This window comes from Rhinatrema bivittatum, chromosome 2, assembly GCF_901001135.1.
Source record: "Rhinatrema bivittatum chromosome 2, aRhiBiv1.1, whole genome shotgun sequence".
Taxonomy (NCBI): Eukaryota; Metazoa; Chordata; class Amphibia; order Gymnophiona; family Rhinatrematidae; genus Rhinatrema; species Rhinatrema bivittatum.
The window spans coordinates 47251375-47271809 of record NC_042616.1 but is presented as its reverse complement, the minus strand read 5'-3'; the positions used below and the strand labels follow the sequence as shown (position 1 = coordinate 47271809).

Sequence of the window (20435 nt, the reverse complement as noted above, 5' to 3'; positions counted from 1 at the left end):
GCCTGGCACCATATTACTATGGGCAACCGGGCACGAGGCCCGTCTGTCCTCTCAAAAGAAGTCAGACATTAAAAGCTAGAGTCAGTTTACACAGAAACAAAATCAGATACCACAGGGAAGAGCAGGCCAACAGCTCCGTGGGGGAGCACGTTTTAGCACCAGGCCTCTGCTAGGATAACACTGGGGAACAATTTTTTAACATAATTCCTGTTGAGTTCGATTTTTCAGCTGTTTTAGACTTAAACAGGCATGCTGATCTCAAAACTGCAGTTAGTTTTCTTCTATCACATCAAGTTTTTTCTCTACAGCCTGTCTTAGGCCTGGATCAAAATGCATTAAATATCGCATGCAATAGGAAAAGTGGCGTGTTTTATGGTAATAGGCTGTTTATCGCTAAGTGCGCTAGCTGGATAACTTTTTCACACTTTGTGGTAAGTGCCAGAATCGTTGTAATTCCTACCTACGACCACTGGGGGGGGGGGGAGAAATGTTTTCGCAAATAGCGTTTTCAGTATTTTAAGCTGCTAGGCGAGACAGAGCATAGCCTACCACCACCACTGGGGGGGGGGGGGGGGGGAGAGAAAGAGAGAGAGAGAGATGTATGTTTGGTAGCAGAACTTTACTACCTGCACACAATTTGACTTACAGTAACAATATATAGCCTTTGTACGAATAAAATAACTTTAAATAAACAGTATATTCAGTTAATCTTTTCTTTTATTTCCTTTGTATGTACATTTTGATTGATTTTTGGGACAAAGTGAGGGTATACTGTACCTTAAAAAGTTGACGTGATAGAGAAAAACTGGGGTCATTTTTGGATTCAGATGTCAAAAGTTAGTCCAAAACAAGTGTCAGATCTAACTCAACGAATATTGTGTTCCCCAGTAATCAACAGAAAATTGAACACAATCCAGGAATGCAAGACTTTTGAAATTAAAATGATCAGACACTTTGGAACTGACAAAAAAAAAAGGCAGCCACAGAGACCTAGCTTCCTTATCACACACTGTACCATAAAATGATACCGCTTGTCACCGTCTGATCACCTCCCTCCTCCAACACCTTCCCCTCCCTTCTTTTCCCTTCATCATATCACTGGAATGCCTTTTATGATCCACTTATGGTAACCACACTGCTCTGTATTCCTATAATGCAATAAATGCAATAAATTATTACTTCATTACCATTTTCTTCCTGTAAGACCAGAGCAACAGGGTCAGATGCACACAATATGCAGTGTTTCAAGGCAGGTGGGAAAGTGCATCACAGCCTGGAGTAAGCGCAGCCCCGAGAAAAGTGCAGGAACTGGGTGAGCCAATGAGTGCTGTGCCTGCATCCCTGGAGCAGACTGGTAACCTCACCCTCCAGCCAGTATCCAGGCTAAAGCCCGTTATAAACATTTCAGACAGATTCGATAAACTCATTCTATAAAGTATCTCAGCAGGGGGATTGGATGGGAATGGGCTACAGGCTCTGGATTTGAAAACCAGTTAATGCCCCAGCACAATCCTATTGTAAATGGGGGGGAAAGCATTACAAATAGTTATGTTTTTGAATTGCAATGATACTTTTCAATGGTTAGGAGCAAAAGTGCCCTTGTCATCAAACAATGCCATGTCATAGTGCCTAGTTATCCCCTCACCTTCCGAATCAAATAAGTACTAATAATGCAAGTAGTAGAAGCACATGTATTGTTTACAGCACTCAAACCCTCCTGTGTTACTGCTCAAGTATAAACTGTTAAGATTGATTGATACAGAACATGTTTTGTATGTCAGCTAGTCTTCTACATTTTTTAATGTGTTCATTGCTCTAAGTTTTTGGGAAGGGGAGATTCACCAAAGTAAGTAACTTAACAAACACAGGCCATCACCCGTCCTTATGTAAGTATAAAACGTAGAAGGACAAAGCGGCACCGGTGTAACTGTGTAATTAAACCAAGCTGCAGGAGATTGAATAGGTTCCAGCTGAGAGCCAGCTACCAGCCTCTTCCCCAATCATCTCACTTTCACCAGCTTTCTACCCTTGCTACTTCCTTTCCTTCCATGCTCTACTCCCAGCCCAGGTGCTTCTGCTGGTTATCAGGAATCTCCCTTACTCCACACCCCCAATCTAGTGGTCACAAACAGAGTACGAGAATCTAGCAGATGGGCCTTAGGGTGGGAGTGCTGTGCATACATTTGGGCTGCTTAAGTATATTTAGAATATGAACACGTCTACCTGGGTACCTCAAGGAGATGCTGAGTCTCAAAATTCAGCAGTGGCTGATGGTGTTAAGGTAAGAGATTCACAGAACAAGTGTTTTCCAGATGTTTGCACAGTAAGGTTCCACAAAGATGATAAAATGACTGCTCTAGGAGATCTGGAAATCAAGGCTTTTAGGATGAATCATCTTCCTAAGGACTAGAACCTCTATCTAAGTAATTCGTGTTTGGGAGAGTGGGAGAAAAGCCAAGTGGTTTATTGTAATGTATAAACTAATGTATGTTTGCACCACTCCAGAAACTTGCTGGTGACTCGGCTGTGTAGAGTGTGTTAATCTATCATATGCAACCTTGTCCTCCTCCAAACAGTTTGAAGCCAGTTCTAAAAGTGCTAAATTTAGTTTCCTGCAATCTTCTGGGATCTGGTTTCTAATGCATTGTGGAGCCAGTTTAAATGAAAGTGCACCATCTCAAATTACCTATCAGTGGTAAGGAAAGAGACATGTAAAGTGATTCTGGGTTTGCATTTGAGCAGCGAGTGTAGTAGCACAGAGATGTAGGTCCTAAAGATGTTCTCACTTTTGTTTCTTTCTATTTGAGGACCTGATATTGTACGTTCTTCAGTAGGGACTGTATTCATGTGTGTGAACTTTTTTTTTCCTTTATAGGGACTTTCTCCAAAATGCTCTAATTCATTTAAGTAAGAGATGAGTCTCCCCCCTTAATCTACAGCTCTGCCTCTTGAAAGCTTTGAGAGAATCCTAGTATACAAGGCAGAGAGTATAGCAAGCACTTGATGTACTGGTGTAACCTTGCATAAATCCCTTAACCTCCCTGTGCTGGAACTTAAACTATTATGCTTGTTTGTAAATAAATCAGGTAGATACTGTATGTATCCTAATAACTACATAAAGGACAAATCTCTTGCTTAAAATTCACAGTAAATGTGTGCAGTGGAGACCTGTTCATGATAACATTTTAAGGAACAAACCAAGACTCTTTTTTTTTTTTTTTTTTTTTTTAACCAGGGAATCTTATTAACACTAACAATTGTGAGCTGAACTTGTAGCTCATCTACCAAAATGGAGGACGAATATTTTGCCCTGCATAACATGAGCATATACTGCAGTTCTATAGAAACACATAGTCCACCTCATCTGCCCAAGCTATGTCCTAGTGCAGTGCTGCAGACCTCAGTTCATCCCTAGGTGCAAAGTATTGAGGAAAGTCAGAGATTATCTGTGTTTATCACAGCTCTCTTGAATACTATTTTTTTGTCCCTATTCTCTCCTGGAAGGCTCTTCTGAAAATATTCCTTCATGGAGAGCATGATGGATGCAGATGTTACTCTTCAGGCAATGCATACAACAGAGGTGGAGTAGAATAAAGATTACACTTACAAATATAACAATCAGAGGAATGTGTAAGCAAGTTTAGTTTGTTTTATTTACTAAACCAGACTTTTCTCATTCATATTACTCCTGTTCTTATTCCAAAAGAAAAGTGTGTACAGTTTGAATCTTGTGGCAGATATATAAATGTTAAGTTCCTACACAATATTACCTCTTGCACAGCCCATCTATTAATTACTTGAAAGGATCTTTCTCATTGGTTCCTCCCAATGCAGCCCCTTGGCGAAACACGTACGTAAGTGTCGAGGAACTAAAGTTTGTACACTCCTTTCTTTTGACAAAACTTTGGAATAAAAACGGGTAATGAGAATGAGAGAAGACTCTGGTTTAATTAAATAGAACAAGCTGAACGTGCTTTTACACATTCCTCTTTGACTTTTCAGGAAATCCCATAATATGCAGACTGTCATGCACATTCATTATGAATTTCCTGAACACCAACCCTGTTTGTGGCTCTTGAGGACTGGAATTAGCCCGTAACCAAATGGCTACCCTTCCTCTAGGGTATCTTATTGAGGACAAACCTGAAGGTTTGGCTTTTTTGCTTGCTTGTGTTTTTTGTGTTAACTTTTTCTGGAAAGTGTGAACTCTTTCCAGGCTCACCTCTAGGGCCCATAATTTTGCAGAGGTCTCTTGAAGGTTTAGGTTCTCTTGCAGACCACCTGAGGTAGGAGGTAAAATATCAAAGCTCATCTGCATGTACTGTAACAGTCATTTAATTCCAGTAGTGAGATAATTGATGAAGACATTGGAGGTGGTGGGAATTGGCTACATCTGAAGTGCTCTGCTATATCTTTACCTCTATAGTTTACAGGAATAATGGAGACCATCAAGCTGAGCTGATGCTAGTTTTTTGTTTTTTTTTGTGTTTTTTTTCTTCTAGTTTGTGCTAAGGGTACCCCACCCTGTTTATAGCTAAAGTATTATAAACCAGAGTTCCTGCCCTCCCCTCTCCCCACCGAGCTTATGTGTTGAAGCCTCACAATGTGGACCGAGCTGTGTCTGGATCTGAGTGATGTTTTGCACCTGTTTTTTAAAAAGGGGGTTTCAGCCATGTGGTGACTGCAAGCTGCCACAGTCAAGGTGAAAACATAAAAACACCTCCATGAAAACCTGTATGTTCTGCCCCTGTGAGTCACACAAGCCGCCTTGTTCTATAGAAATTCCTTTCTACTGAAAAAATGTGGCGAAGGTGGAGTTGTGCATTATTTGTACCCTTCATCTTCCCATGCCTCTCTCCTCTATAATAAACATTTTTTTTGTAACTTCTGTTTTATTAATTTTTGAAGTAGGAATGACCAAAAAGTGCAGATTACACACAGCGAAACAGCCATCACAATGCATATAAGACAATAGTACAGTAGAACAGCTATACAAACACCCAAGAAAACGAAACATCCAGAGTGCACATCTTGGCATATTATGCAAACAGTGTAAACAACCCACCAAGTCCACCCGGCCCAGGAGAACATGTAGCTAAAACATCGGAAGCAGGACCACCGATCAGCTAATCCCCGGGCTCCCCCCCCCCCCCCGCCCACCCACCCACCCACCCACCCTGAAACATGCGTGAGTGCTTAGACAGAGAACGAAAAGGTCAAGACCAGAAACCTCATGTGGTGAGGGGAAAACCAGTACTTCGGGCATATCCATTATCAGAACAGAGTACCCAGAAAAACCGCTCCTGTACTCGGGCTACAGGCCAGTAACAGTGTTGGGCCTTAAATATAGCTCTAACGGCCTCCAAATAGTTCCCATCAGCTTGCGCTTGTGGTCAGTGGCTTCCTGAGCACAAGTAAACTCTACAGTAAAAAGTTTAATCAATAATCGAAACCAAATATCATGTTGTGGAGATGCGGTGGATATCCAACAAGCTAATATGGCTTTCTTACTCGTCAGACTCACCCTGTGAAGGAACTGCAGCTCACACTTCCCTAGACCCGGAATGGGATGCCGTACAACCCCAAATAACCAGAGAATGGGGTCTACAGGGAGATCCAGAGAAAGCAAAGAGCTGCAGGTCCCTATCAACTCCTTCCAAAATAGGGAAATCACACCGCAATCCCAAAAATAGTGGGTATAAGTGCCCATCTCCGTTTTACACTTGGGGCAAGTAGCGGATTCCGTTATACGGGCTAAAAAGGCCCTATCTGCCGCCATATAATACCGTCTCAGGAATTTAAATTGGATCTCTCGGTACAGTACGTTCTCTGACCACTCAGGGACCCGCTCTAAACAGGATAAAAATTCCTGACTGGTAAGTGTAAACTCAGACCACTTCACCCATTGCTGCCAGGTACAAGAGACGGCATCTATCTGGAGATTAGACGCTAGCGCCCGAGTAAAAGCCGCAATAGTGGGCTTTTGAGGCTTATGGATTGAAATTACCCTATGAACCACCCAAAAATATGGGGATTTCAACAATAGCAGCTTATGGGAAAGGCAGAAATCTCGCAGCTGTCTGTAAGCAAAATGATCCGCAGGGGCCAGGCCAAAAAGATGTTGTAATTCCGAGAAGCCATAAAACTGAACCCCCTCTGATGGGAAGCATTGGTACAGCCAGATGAGTCCCTTATCTTTCCATCTATGGAATATAGATGATGTCATCGCAGGGGGGAACAGAGGGTTACCACAGATGGTAAGCAGAGGAGTGAGCGTGGAAGGGCACTGTGCTTGGGAACACAGATACGCCCATGCCTTCCGACTTGCCCAAATTAGCGGTTGCATAAGAAGCCCCACTGGCAGCTGGGCTCTAGGAAGTTGGAGGAGAGGATTCAGGGATGTCTGGTTCCACCAAGAACACAGAAGTGCAACAGGGGTATAGTGAGATGTCCCACCCAAGATATCCTTCACATGACGCAGGAGGCAGGCTAAATTATATCTACGGAGGTTAGGGCAGCCCAATCCCCCTTTTTTGTGAGGCTGTGTTAAAATCGTGAAGGATAAGCGAGCTTTACGCCCATTCCATATGAATTTCCGAAAAAGAGCATTTATCCCTTTACAGTCCTTCCCTGTTAGCCATATCGGGGTCATTTGAAGGATATAGAGCCACCGGGGCAGAATCATCATTTTGATGAGTTGTATTCGACCAGTAATTGAAAGGGGTAACCCTTGCCATTTTTTCAACATAGAGGAGGTAGCCGCAAGCAGGGGTTCCACATTAAGCCTATGAAAATCACATACATCAGGAGGAATCTGGATGCCCAAGTATTTCATGTGTGTAGTCACCCATTTAAGGGGAAAGCAGCCACGCCACTGAGGTTTCACTCTGCCCCCTACATCTAAGGCCTCCGATTTATCCTTATTGATACGAAGGCCTGCGAATTTGCCATACCTTTCCAAAAGGCTCAACAAAGGGGGTAAGGACTGTTGGGGTTCCGTGAGGTAAATTAAGATATCATCTGCAAAAGCGGCAATCGAGAACTCCTGAGTTTCAGACCCAAAACCGTGAATAAATGGTGAGCTTGCAATTTTTCTGAGTAGCGGATCGATAGCCAAAATATATAAGAGTGGGGAAAGCGGGCACCCCTGTCGCACCCCGCGCTGTATGAGAACCTCTCCTGATTTGCAGCCGTTGGCCGTTATATGGGATTTAGGTTGAGCGTACAGCATATGGAGATAGGCCAAAAAGTTTCCCTCAAATCCATAGCGCTGTAAAACCGAGAACAAATATGGCCAGGACACTCGGTCGAACGCCTTTTCCGAGTCCAGTCCAATCACTAGGGCTGGTGAACGCTGGGATAGCGAGGATCGCATGGCAGTTAACAATTTGATAATGTGAGTGCAAGCTGGTCTATTTTTAACAAATCCCACTTGCGGGGCAGATATTAATTGTGGCAACAACACATTTAATCTATTGGCGAGCAACTTAGCGAGGATCTTTAAATCGCAGTTTAGCAGCGAAATGGGACGGAAGGACGCAGGGTATAACAGATCTTTGCCTGGTTTGGGGAGAACAGTTATGTAAGCAGTGTTAAAAAAAGGGGGAAATGCCCCCTTAGTCACTGCGTCATTGAAAAAATCCGTCAGATGGTTAACTAAGTGGTGTTGTAATATCTTGTAAAAGTCAAAAGAAAAGCCATCTGGACCTGGCACCTTCCCCATCTTGCTAGAAGAGACAGCAGCTAGGACCTCTATGGGGAGGATGGGTCTATTGAGGAATGATAGTTGGGATTTAGTTAGGCTGGGAAGCTGCAGGCCCTCAAAGAACGCTTCCTCTTCTTTCGCTCCCCCCTCACATCATCAGTGTAAAGTTGTTCATAAAACTGTCGGAAAACCTCACATATGTCTTTTCGAGTAGAGACCGTGGCCCCTGTCACGGTGCGCATAGCCGGTATGAAGGTCTTTCCCCTATGGGCCCGAACTAAATTTGCAAGGTGTTTCCCCGCCTTGTTACCATAACGGAAAAAGTTCCGTTCCCCTACTTGAAAAGCCCTCTGCGCCCTTTGGTGTAAAACACAGTTCAGATCCCTCAACGTCGCAAAGTACTTTCTTTGTGAAATTGGGGAAGGATGAGAGATAAATTCCTGCTTGAGAATACTCAATTGGGCTTCTAAATCCAGAATAGTTTTGTTAAGGTTCCGTGTTCGGGCTGCCACAAAAGAAATGATCTCACCCCGTAGAACGGCCTTCGCCGTTTCCCAGAACAATTGCGGATTCGAGAGGTGCTGGCTATTATGATCTGCATACTCCTCCCATTTGTGATGAAGGAAAGTCTTAAAAGACAGATCAGAGCGTAGGAAACCGGGGAATCTCCACATCCTGTCTCCACTATCTCCAACATGAAAGCGGAGATCCACCCAGATTAAAGCATGATCAGAGACCCCCTGTGGCCCAATCACTGCATCTGAAACTAAATGGAGTCCTCCTCTCGGAATGAGGATATAGTCAATACGAGAGAGGGAAGCGTGCACCCTGGAGATGTGCGTATAGTCTTTCTCCATGGGGTGCAGCGTACGCCACACATCCAGTAGAGAAAACTCAGAGCATAAAAAGGGAACCCCCTTCCCCCCTCTACTGGGAAGCACTACTCCTGGCGGCGTTTTGTCCACACTAGGATCCGCAGGAAAGTTAAAATCCCCCGTCACCACCAGGTAACCCTTAGTATGCTCTACCAGTTGTTCCAAGACATATGTAATAAAATGGTGTGAGTAGGCATTGGGGGCATAGATACTACATATGGTTACTTCCTGCCCATTGAGGAGCCCAGACACTAGGATAAATCTGCCTTCCGAGTCCCGAATGGTATTGGAAACGCTGAAAGAGGCAGATTTGTTTACCAATATGGCTACCCCACCTTTTTTCCCCAGTGCAGGAGTGAAGTGGCAGTCACCCACCCAGTCTCTTTTAAGCTTGCCACTTTCTAGAGCAGAACGGTGGGTTTCCTGAATACAAGCAACCGTCGGCTTGTGAGACTTAAGTTGTCTAAGGATTTTGTACCTCTTAACCGGGGAACCCAGCCCATTTACATTCCAAGATATGATGCGCATATTATCAGCCATCAGGAAAATGGAACTCCCGTGAAATGCAGATTAACAAGCTTACTTCTGCGACCTGAACTTTGCTTTTCCCAGCACACCAAAGAGAAGCGCAGGTGAATTCCCCACCCCCTCTGTTCCCAATGAGAAAAACCCAACGAAAAATCACACTCAAACGTCGTCCCTCACATGCACTCATATTCCCCCCGACACCCTTACCTTGACCCTCACCCAGCGTAGCAAACAGAGAACATTCAAGCTGCCTAACACTCACTCCACCCCTCCCCTGTCCTATCCCCCCCCAACTACCCCCATCTGAAACCAAAAACCAACAGTATGAAACTCAACACTCCAGGCTTCAACCCCCTCCCGTGAAGAAGAAGCCAGCCTTCTAAGTAACTCCCCGTAAAGCGGGGAAGAGATCACGTCAGCATGTGTTCCGGTGCCCCTATCCTGTCCCCCTCCCCCATTACATAGGGAAATAGAGAAACAAAAGAAAGGACACTTAGAAACATAAACATTAGACCAATAGGGGATATGAAAGCCCATATAGGTCCCACTTGAGAAAAAGGCATTTGTGAGACCCCCACACCAAAAAGAAAAGGAAAAAGGCAAACCATGGCCAGGCAAATCCTCAGTGGGAGATAAAGTACTTGAGTTCTCTTTTGCCCTAAAACACAAACAAAAAGTGTTCCGTGGGTTCTGACACCACCCAACGTTCAGCCAAGCACTCTAGGGAACCCAAAGTGAAGGAAAAAAAAAAAAAAAACGTTCCCTACGCAGACTGTATCTTTCTGCTAACTGGGTCCCAGGACTCTATCAAAAGTCAGAGCCCCGCTATGCAAGCCAAAGGTGAAAAGTACCGTTTCCAAGAGGGGTCAGCTGCCCAACATCAGATTGTCCGTCAGGTTTGGATGGGAAAGGCCGCCCCTGTCGTTGCATTAAGGTTCGCCGCCATGTGGCCAAGATGGCCGCCGGACTCTGCCGATCAATTTTGTAGTTTTGCCTTCACGAACTTCTGGGCGTCTTCCGGGGTCTCGAAGAAAGAAATCTGGTTATCGTGCCAGACCTTCAGGCATGCTGGAAATTGTAAAGTAAACTGGATCTGCCGTTCGAACAATGCCGTACAGATAGGGGAGAAGCTCCGGCGCAGTCCGGAGACCCTCGCAGAATAATCTTGAAATAGCCGAATCTTCTTGCCATTGTACGCCAAATCTGTAACTTTCCGGTAAGCCTGAAAGATATCTTGCTTATGGGCAAAATTTAAAACTTTTAAGATAACCATCCTCAGCCATGTGTCACCCTCTTTGCGCTGGCCCAATCTGTGTGCACGCTCCACCTGAAAAGAGTTGGTTAGCTCCGGCAAATGTAAGGCCTCCGGGAGCCAGCTCTCCAAAAAAGATCCTAGATTGCTTTCCACCAGAGATTCCGGTAGGCCCATCACCCGAATATTGGATCTTCGCGCTCGGTTCTCCAAATCCTCGAGCTTAGAAGCCTGCGTGTCTACCAGCTTTTCCAGGGCCGCGATTTTACCCGTGAGCGCCAACGTATCGTCTTCGACCAGGCTTACCCTGCCCTCCAACCTGTCGAAACGCGGGTTAATTTCATCAAGCGCCGTTTTCACATCCGCAATCTGCGTGGAAATAGCCCCGAGCCTGGAATCCAGGGCTTCCATTAGAATGGCCTTAAAATTTGCCGTCAGGTCCGGATCCAGGCTCTTTTGCCCTGCGGACCCTGGTGCCGCCGCCATTTTGGGATCCCCAGTGCCTGCCTTGTCTTTCTCTCGTCTCCCGGATCTTATCGGCATAACCGTGGGCGAGCGATTCATATAGGTAGTAATAGACATGTAAGATATTAACAATGAATATCCTGTTCGTGGGGAGGGTTTTTCATGCCGAATTAGTAGCAGATTAATCACGGAACTGAACGGGGCACCGGGAGCTCTCCTGCACACGTCCTACTCTGCTCACCACATCACGTGATCCATCCTATAATAAACATTTCATGAGCTTTTACTGCAGATCTTGCATCCACTTTTGTAATTCATCTCTGGACCACCTCGGCTTTCCATATGCCCAGGGCTGGCTGCACCCGGACCGGGAGACCTGGAGCTTTTACAAGAGGGGCGCTCAGATGGGCAATGGCTCAGAGCACCAAGCCAAGGGAAGGTACACGGAGACCTGCAGACTCTATCGCCTGCTCTCTAATCAACTCCCACCGGATAGAGACTCGGAGCAGCTGGTGCAACCCGGACCTCATTGCTCTGTGAGCTGCTGCCGTCTCCCCTCTCGCTGGTGTGGGGCAGGAGGGGCTACTGCGCATGCACGGTCGGCAATGCCGCGCCCCATGGCCGCCTCCCTCCCTCCTGCAGAGCTCGTGTGAGTGAGGAGAGAGGAGGGGCAGCGCTGCCTGTGCTGTGCAGGCTCGGGAGAGCTTCAGTGGGACTCCAGGGGGCAAGAAGGGAAGAATGGTAAATATAACGAGAGAAAAGCAATGCAAAGACTCCCTCGGCTATCTCCTCTATACATTGTACTCTAGCTCAAGCCCTGGGGGAGGCTCATTCCCCGAACACCTCCTGTGGGGTTGCCGGATTGTTCCGCCCGGACTGTATAACAGGCAGAGCGGGAAAGCTGTGTGGCAGCTCTAGAAGAGGAAAGGTGCTGTTCCCCAATACCAGCCTTCATGGTTTGGATCTCCTGCACAGGTGGGGAGCTTAACTCCCTTCCAGTACGCTGGTTGGGCTGTCTCCATCCTTGACGTTTTGGTTGTGGGTTGTTTTTTTTTGTCCTTGTGATTTTTGAGAGTGGTGGAGTGACCAGTGGGATCCCTGGTCTCTGGCTCAAGGAAGGACGTCAGGGAATCCTGTGCCAGGAGTAGAGAAGACCCATTGGCTCCATCACCCAACCCATGGATGGTAGTACAGCAGTTGCTACAGCACAATCCTCCTCCTTTTTTTTTTTTTAAGGAATTTTTCTGTCATCCTCCTGCCCAGTGGAAGCAAATATAGGAGAAGTTGGGAGTTTCCCTATTACCTGGACTTGTCAGATACCTGTGGAAGTAAAGAGTTTTTGGAATTACTTAAGACCCCACCTGAGGAAAAGTAGGAGAGTGTCCTCTGGAAGAGGACTGTTCCATCCCAGGACCTCGGGTACTGTCTGGGAGAGGTTACCCTACAGCTAGGGAATCTCTGCTGAGGGACAAAGGCATTGGAGGAGAAGAGGAACAGTTTTTGGGATGTATTTATGGATGTAACAAGAAATCCAGTGTGTGTGGTGCTCTATGACTGAATCGGAAAACATTCATTAAATTTTATTTTTGGAATACCCAACCACCGTGTCCTGTTTTATTCTGCACCTACACCTAATGTAAAACCCCCATCCCTCACAGTGAAGAGGCTTTCAACCCTATGTCTTACATCCCCCACCCCCCCAAACTTGTAAAAGACTTTGTGTGAGGACCCAGCCTTGGGACTGAGTGCAATCCCTGCACATTTTGGCCAAAACCTTGAAGTAGGCATTACAGCTAACAAAACAAATGACTGAAAAGTGACTGGGGAAGCAGATCAGCAAGAGTTGAGAGAGCAACCTGCTGTAGATCAGTGGTTCTCGACCTCTTTCCTATCAGGCCACATCTTCAAGATGGTTCTCATGTGTGACACACTGAACATAACAATCGCAAGGCTAAATGTACACTTTGCATCCCGAGGAACCCCACCTGGACCAATGGGTATAATGCAGAACTAGAACATTGGCCATACACAAAAGGTATCTTCTCGTATTATCTCAATAACAGCAACACAAACTCCCTCTACTACCAGGCGCAATAGCCCTACTTATCAAAAGTCAGCAGTTCAACACCAATGCATGTCCTATTGAGAAAACACAACAAATACGGTGACCTTTTTTACTAGCCTACATGCTTGTTAAATACCTCACCTCTGTCATACACATCAAGATTGACCTTCACCAAGTACAAAAAGACCACAAATTACAAATATGGTGACAAACTGGAATGGAAACCCAAAAAAGCTACTCTGCATGCAGTACAAAACTGGAGAAATGGAAACAGAAATATAGTAATACCAAGAGCTGCAATAATGCACACAAACCAATCTACGCAAAGTTACACCTGCATTATGGCATGAGCTCAAATGGAACAATCCTACCTATAAAAAGGCAATGCTACAAATAATATACCAGGCCCTAAACATCAATACACCTCCAATTAGGAAAAAAGAAAAAGCCAAGCTGTTAGATTCCCCCCCCCAACAGAAATAATTGTAAAACTATATGAATAAATGTTTCGAAACAGCTGATGACCAAAATAACATCCAACAATTAAATTCTTCAAACATCAACAAAATATTTCAAAACAGCAGACATCACATAATACCCAATAATTAAAATGGCAGTCAATTAAGAAAACTGAACTTAAAAAGCCACTTTTACTTACCCTCTCCAGCAGTTCTCCTACTCCTTTCCCTTAGAGGCCACACCAGAAGCAGCAGTAGCTGCTGAAACTGTCCTTACAGCCCTCTTGCTTAGGGACCACAACCAATCTCATCTCTCTCTCACACACCACTCACCTCTCTGACCCATCTTTCTCAATCACACAATTCTCTCTCTCTCGGTAGCCAGAAACATCTTCAGCTCCACTGACCTGGTTTCTGGCGGCAGTAGCCAGCGGCTCCGGTCTTAGGCCCTGCTGGCTGCGGGCAGCATGAAACACCTGCCAGTGCTTGGCGACATCCTGGCTGAGAATTGCTGATGTAGATGATGCGTAATATCCTGGTACCCAAACTCCAGCCAACTCGACTTTCTTGCTGAAATCTAAAAGTGTCAATTGCTCACTGCCAGTGACAACTTTTAGTTTTTTGCTGCCCCTAGGCACCATTGGTGCTGTTGCCCCCACTCCTCTGGGAATGTCTGACAATAAGGAGTGTAAGGTCGAAGGCCCAGCCCCACATTTTCCTGCAATAGCGCAGGGATAGATTCTCTAGCAAGAATTAGAATATTCTGAAGTACAAGGATGAACACTTCCATTTTTTTTTTTTATATTAAATTTATAAAAAATAGTTTTCCAAGTTTGCTTCTCTCTCTAATCTATTGTATTCATCTATCCCCAAGCCACTTGTAGCCTGCCAAAAATGATCCCATCCTACGGCCCCCACTAATCTTTCCTAATGATTTCTCTCTCGGCCCCTCCTTCCACCCAACACAATAATCCCCCTTTTGTCCCCAGCTCTTACCTCCATCACCACTGCTGATCTGGAAGGAAGAGAGCAATGATGATGCCTCGCACTGCATCCTCCTGCCGCCTGAGGACTGCATGGCTCAAAGTAGCAGTTGAACCTCTGGCAACGGAAGAAGAGGTGGCTGTCCTAGGTACCACTGCTGCTCTCCTGCTGGCTTGGTAATAGGCAGAAGGGGCTTGGGGAGAAGGTGGTGGTCCGCAGGCTGTATACAGAGGGAGGCAGTGGAGGACAGCACAGACTTTACACCTTGTGGGCTGCATCACAATGGGAAAGGGGAAGAGCCAGCAGACGGCTTGGTGCTGCTAGCCACTGAGATTTTGATAATTGTTTAATATAAATCATAAACTGATCCTCCTTCCCGCCGCCAGAACAATCCTGCTCTTTATAATGTGCTTCAACTATGCAGGCACACATACTTCACTGGAAGAGCCAAGACCTTCACCATGCTCTCACCGGCTCTGTTTGTTCCTGCTCCAGCCTCGCCCTCTTCCCTCCTGCTCTCTACACAGGACAGGTAGAGAAGTTGCATTAGGGCGGGGGTGTTTAAACTCATCTGCCACCCCAGCTGGTTGGTTTTCAGGATATCCCTAATGAATATGCATGAGAAATATTTGCATGCACAGGAGGTAGTGCATGAAAACCTCATGCATGATCATTAGGGATATCCTGAAAACCCGACTGACTTGGAGGGACTCATAGGACCGCTTAGAACACCCCTGGATTAGGGATCGGAGCGGCTCATGTTTGCTGTGCTCTGTTTCAGGCTCACTCCTCTCCAGTTCTCTGCAGGCTGCTTGAATGGAAAGAGAGGGCTGCTCTCTGCTGTGTGAGGTTCGGCACAGGTGGAAGGCAATAAGTCTTCAGCTGGTCTGCTGCCCCAGACTTTTGCCACACTAGGCACAGGCTATTGGCAAATGCAGGCCTGCTCAATTGCTGCACCGAGCGGCCCCCAGAAATCTGTACTAAATAGCGCTAGCATGGAGAAGTGAATACAAAGTCTGTCACTAACCTCCCTAGAGGGAGCGGAATCCTCTGCGTGCACATAGTGAGAGAGAATTACTACCACATACCCAGGCACCTTCACTTTCATTTTTTAAATTTTTTCTGAGAATTTAGCAAGGCTTATTATGACAACAAAAACAGGAGAGAATCAGTGGGGAAAATTTTTTTTTTGGGAAATATCTAAGTTAATTTTGGTGGACAGAAGGCAGGACAATAAAACAATATTAAGTAGATTTTCCCTCTCAGCAGGACCCCCATCTGTACTGCCATCCCCGAGCATGTCCCTCCCTCTCCCCTCTACCCCCCTCCCATTGCACCAGCATTCTTCCTTACTAGTGGTGGCTCCGGGCTTACTGAGGCCCCTGCTCTATGCAGCACTGCATTCCCGCTTTTCTGCAGGGACAGGGAGCCTTCCGGGAAGTGCTGCTGGAGGGCATGGCCCACTTCGAATGTACTGGCGGCACCAAGCGGCAGCCACTCTGGCTGTTTGGGGGGGGGGGAGGGGGGCAGGCGCTCACTCTCCAGTACCACATCAGTGACACAGGCGAGCAGAAACTGGAAATGCTGCGGCACCTTTGGGCCCATGCGTGCTTCCGGCAGTTGACAGAGGTCTTGAGACTCTGCATCTGTGCGACGGGTGCCTCGGCCCGTCACTAATACTTTCCAGGCTGGGGGCAATGGGAGGAGTGTGGCTTTTTTATTTTTGGCATTCCTCCCGCTGCTTAACCCCACCTTACTGGGGGAGAGGCTCCCGAGGGGTTTATAAGCCCTGGGAGTGTGTACCAAGTGAGTCAGAGGGTTAGGTACGGCTGAAGGAGCCACTGGGAAGGCATCGGAGATACCTACCTGGATCTCAACAGAGAACAATAGGGGGAGATCACGCCCTGATCTTGAGAAAAGGTATAGGAAGAGCTAAAGATCCTCTCTGGATCTCATGCAGGAGGCTGAAGGAGAAGTTGTCCTTCTTCTGTTGAAGATTTTATTTTTTTTCCTAGTCTGAAGGGAAGGCCTTGCACTCCCCTCAAACCCCAACTTCACTGAAGATTGGGATTCGATATCTTTTTTTTGCCCAAGCATCCAATTAAGCGAGGGTGGAGAGGAGCCTTCGCTTTGGATAATCAAACTGGAAAGTTTTTGGCACCCATTTTTGGATCCTTTTGGATCAGGAATATGTTTCCCCCAGAGTGGTTGCTGGAGGCTCCGCTTGGTAAGGATAACGTTGGCTAAGGATGAAGGCGCGAGAGGTAGGAAAGGCGAGAAAATGGACAAGGACACCACTGCCCTTTTTCTCATTCTGATGGTTTTGATTTTCTCTCTCTTGGCTTGGATGTTTCTATTTAATTTACGGTAAACAATTTTATGTAGAACACCACTCCTGAACCTTTTTAAAAAAATTTCTTGCCGATTCCAGTGCAAGGGCTGAATGGATGGACACTAGGTTGAGTTTTTCTGCCTCTTCTACTTATTTTGTTTCCTGCCTCCTTTTCTGGACAATATTGCACCTTTTTAGTGCGATTTTCTCCCCGGGGGGGGGGGGGGGGTGAGCCATGAGTGATTTGTGCCAGGGCACTGGAAGTTAATTCTTCCTCCCCGTCCTGACTCTGACCTGTGGCGCCCCCTAGTGAAGGATAAAGCACCAGGTAGGGGACCTGCTACATCTGCAGCTCTGGAGCTGCTCTTTAATCAGTCTAAAATTAGGGTGAAAATTGGTTTAAACAGTTTATTACTTTTGGGGAAAAATCTGTTAAACTGAAAACGAAAGAGCCTACACTCACCAAACTACTTTAGACTTGCACATAGAGACAAGTCTAGGCTTAGACTGCCATCTGCTGGATATGCTCAGGTCACACCTAACTAAATCATTGTCTTCTGCGGAAGACGACTGGATGAAACCAGAACACCCTGTAACAGATCTTACCTGTAGGTCTGGGCTAACCATTAACCCCAGACATCATTCCAACGTAAAACTGGTTGAATACTATTGAATAATTTCTAACAGTAGTTTTACTGGAGGATGCATAGAAAGCCTTTAGAGCTTTTTATTGTAACATCTGTATAGTTTACGTAAAACTGATACACTTGGTGTCAGCCCACGATATGCAGGGGTAGCCAACTCCTGTCCTCCAGAGCCACAAACAGGCCTGGTGGTCAGGAAATCCCATAATATGTATGCAGTATATATAAATGCATATCTGTTCGTGGCTCTTGAGGATCAGAGTTAGTGCATACTCCAGAGGAAGGGTGGCCATTTGGTTATTTTATTTAGGTCAAATCTGCAGGGTGGGGTGTTTTTTTTGTTTGTTTGTTTTTTGCATTTTCTGGAAAGTCATAACTTTCCAGAAAATAGCAGGGTCAACGACGTTGAGAACCACTGCCGACGGCCCAATCTGAGAATAGTGGACCTGAAGAGAAGGAGGCGGGAAGCAGATCCGGCGGGTTTCTTAGCTCATTGGATCTCCCGATGTCCTCAGAAGTGAGTGCAAGACTGGAAGGCTAAAAATTAATTGATTTGTGCTGGCGCCAGTGGCGGGTGGCTGTCCGTGAGGTTTTATCCTCTGACTCCAGCACTACGGAGACAAGGGCCGCATTCTCGACACCAATCACAAGAAACGGGAAATCGTGCATCAGGGCAGAAGTGTGTTCTCTTTTTCCAAGACTTCTCTATAGATGCAGCCAAGAAGCGTAAGGGTCCTGGAGAGGTTAAGAAGGAGCTACAGAAGAGAAAAATCACTTATGCCCTGCTATATCTGGCAAGGCTGAGGGTGCTGCACAGTGGGACGGCCACTGTAATGATGCAAAGGCTGTGTCTGCGTTCTGTCGCGGTTAGGAGGTGCGGCAGAACGCAGACACGGCCTTTGCATCATTACAGCGGGACACAAGTAGCCCTGACACCTGCCACAGATATCCCCTTTTTTTTTTCTGTTCGGTATCAATAATTTGTTAGGTATGTGCACAGCATATGATTGTGCGTTAGGTTCCACGGGGTATGGCTTGGTGTGCCATTCTTGTCTCGCTATGAGCTGTGCTGTTCTCATTAAATTAAACAAATTAAAAACAAAACAAAACTGAAGCAGGGCTGGTACTAGGGTTTGTGTCTTCCCCTCCCCCATTTCTCTGCACTGTGCTAACTCCCACCCACTTTTGTCCTTGTGTTATAATGTTAATTATATTCCAATAACCAACACACACAATAGAAACCCCAATAATAAACAAGATCATTAACATTTTATTGAAACTTATATCCTGCTGATTGCAAACTCATCCCATCTCAAAAAATAGAATGGAACTGAGATGAGGACAGAGAAGCAACGAGAAGATGAAGGGATGGGAGGGCTCCCTTAGGAAAAGGCTAAACCGGTTAAGTTGGGAGAAGAGATGACTGACAGAGGTTTATAAAATCACAAGTGGGGAATGGTTATTTACTCTTTTCAAATAGTCCTAAGGCTTGAGGAAACAGCATGACACTAACAAGGAGCAGATTTAAAACAAATCTTACAAAGGGTTCTCACTCAACACAGCCAATCAAGTTATAGAATTTGTTGCTGAAGGATGTGGTGAAGATGTAGCATAGCTGAGTTTAGAAGAAGTTTAACAGAGAAACAGGCAAACCTAGAAATGATGGCAGAAAGAGCAAATGGTCCATCCAGTCTGCTCAGCAAGCCCACGGCAGGGCCCGCCGTGCCGTACAGGACGCCCCCCATACTTATCAACTTCTCGACTGTAAAAGGCAGGGTCCTCGTTTTGGTTCTTGTCTGAATCCAATTCCCCCCCTTGGTTAAGGGTAGTAACAGCTGCATCAGCAAGTTACCCCCATGCACTTTTTTCCTTTATTTCCATCCTCTAACCTTTAGGGATCCAGTGTTTATCCCATTTCCCCTTTGAATTCATTCACTATTTTTGTCTTCACCACCTCCTCCAGGCATCCACCACCCTCTCCGGGAAGAAATATTTCCTGACTTTGGTTCTGAGTCTTCCTCCCTGGAGTTTCATTTCGTGTCCCCCTAGGTCTACTGATTTCTTTCCAATGGAAAAGGTTTGATTAAGCATCAATAAAACCTTTCAGGTATCTGCAGGTCTGTATCATATCTCTCCTCCAAGGTGTACATATTCAGGGCCTTCAACCTCTCCTCATAAGTCATTTGATGGAGACATCCCACCACACCACCATTTTGGTCGCCCATCTCTGGATCGCCTCCATCCTGTCTCTATCCTTTTTGAGATGAGGGCTCCAGAACTGAACGCAGTGCTCCTGGTGGGGCCTCACCAAGGACCTGTACAAGGGAATTTTCACCTCCTCTTTCTTTTTGGTTATTCTTCTCTCTATGCAGCCCAGCATTCTTCTGGCTTTAGCTATCGCCTTGTCACATTGCTTTGCCATCTTCAGATCACCAGCCACCATTACCCCAAACTCCCTCTCTTGGTCCATGCACAACAGCCTTTCACCCCCCCATCACATACAGCTCTCTTAGATTACCGCACCCCAGATGCATGACTGCACTTTTTGGCATTGAATTCCAGCTGCCAAATCTTCAACCACTGTTCAAGCTTCCTTAAATCACTTCTCATTCTCTCTACTCCTTCTGGGTGTCTACTCTGTTGCAGAGTGGTCAGGTAACTAGAAGAAAAGTGCAAAAACCATTATTATTCAGGTAGATCTAATCCTGGGAGTAAGCAATAAGAAATGGATCTGATCTGCTGGGTGCCTCCTGGGAGGGGCAGGGATGGAGGTGGAGGACCTAGGCTTCAGAAAGGAGGTAAGGGAGCAGGGTTGGAGAGGCAGGAGAAGTCTCCTGGATTAGGAGAGCAGGGCAAGGATCCAGAGAAGCCGGAGGGCGTGGTTAAGACCTGGTGGGATTGAATAGGAAACTTCAAACAATATCGACGGGCAGCTGGGAGAGCCGGCAGGACCCCAGTCCCCAATCTTGAACTCACCCTTCCAGCAGATCGTGTCTCGCTGCCTCCCCTGCCTGTTGGGCTCTGCCGTGGATGCTGCTCTGCATCTCCCTCCTGTTAGGAGATGACAGTCCTGCACCAGATAGTGAACTTGCAGCACACTGCTTGTGAGGCCTTAAATCTGCTGCCA

The 20435-nt window shown here is 46.1% G+C and overlaps 1 protein-coding gene across 2 annotated transcripts in view; it reads left to right on the top strand.

Annotated features, from left to right (window-relative positions):
- The first annotated feature begins 1953 nt into the window (after nucleotides 1-1953).
- Nucleotides 1954-20435, top strand: part of LOC115083908 (zinc finger protein 2-like) — a 60752-nt gene continuing 42270 nt past the window's right edge. The window contains exon 1 of one of the 2 annotated variants that reach the window (XM_029587988.1): nucleotides 1954-2281. In XM_029587988.1, coding sequence (XP_029443848.1) covers nucleotides 2210-2281 — 72 coding nt within the window. In that variant the 5' untranslated portion in view covers nucleotides 1954-2209. The remainder of the gene's footprint in view (nucleotides 2282-20435) is intronic. The other variant, XM_029587986.1, reaches the window with a different exon arrangement.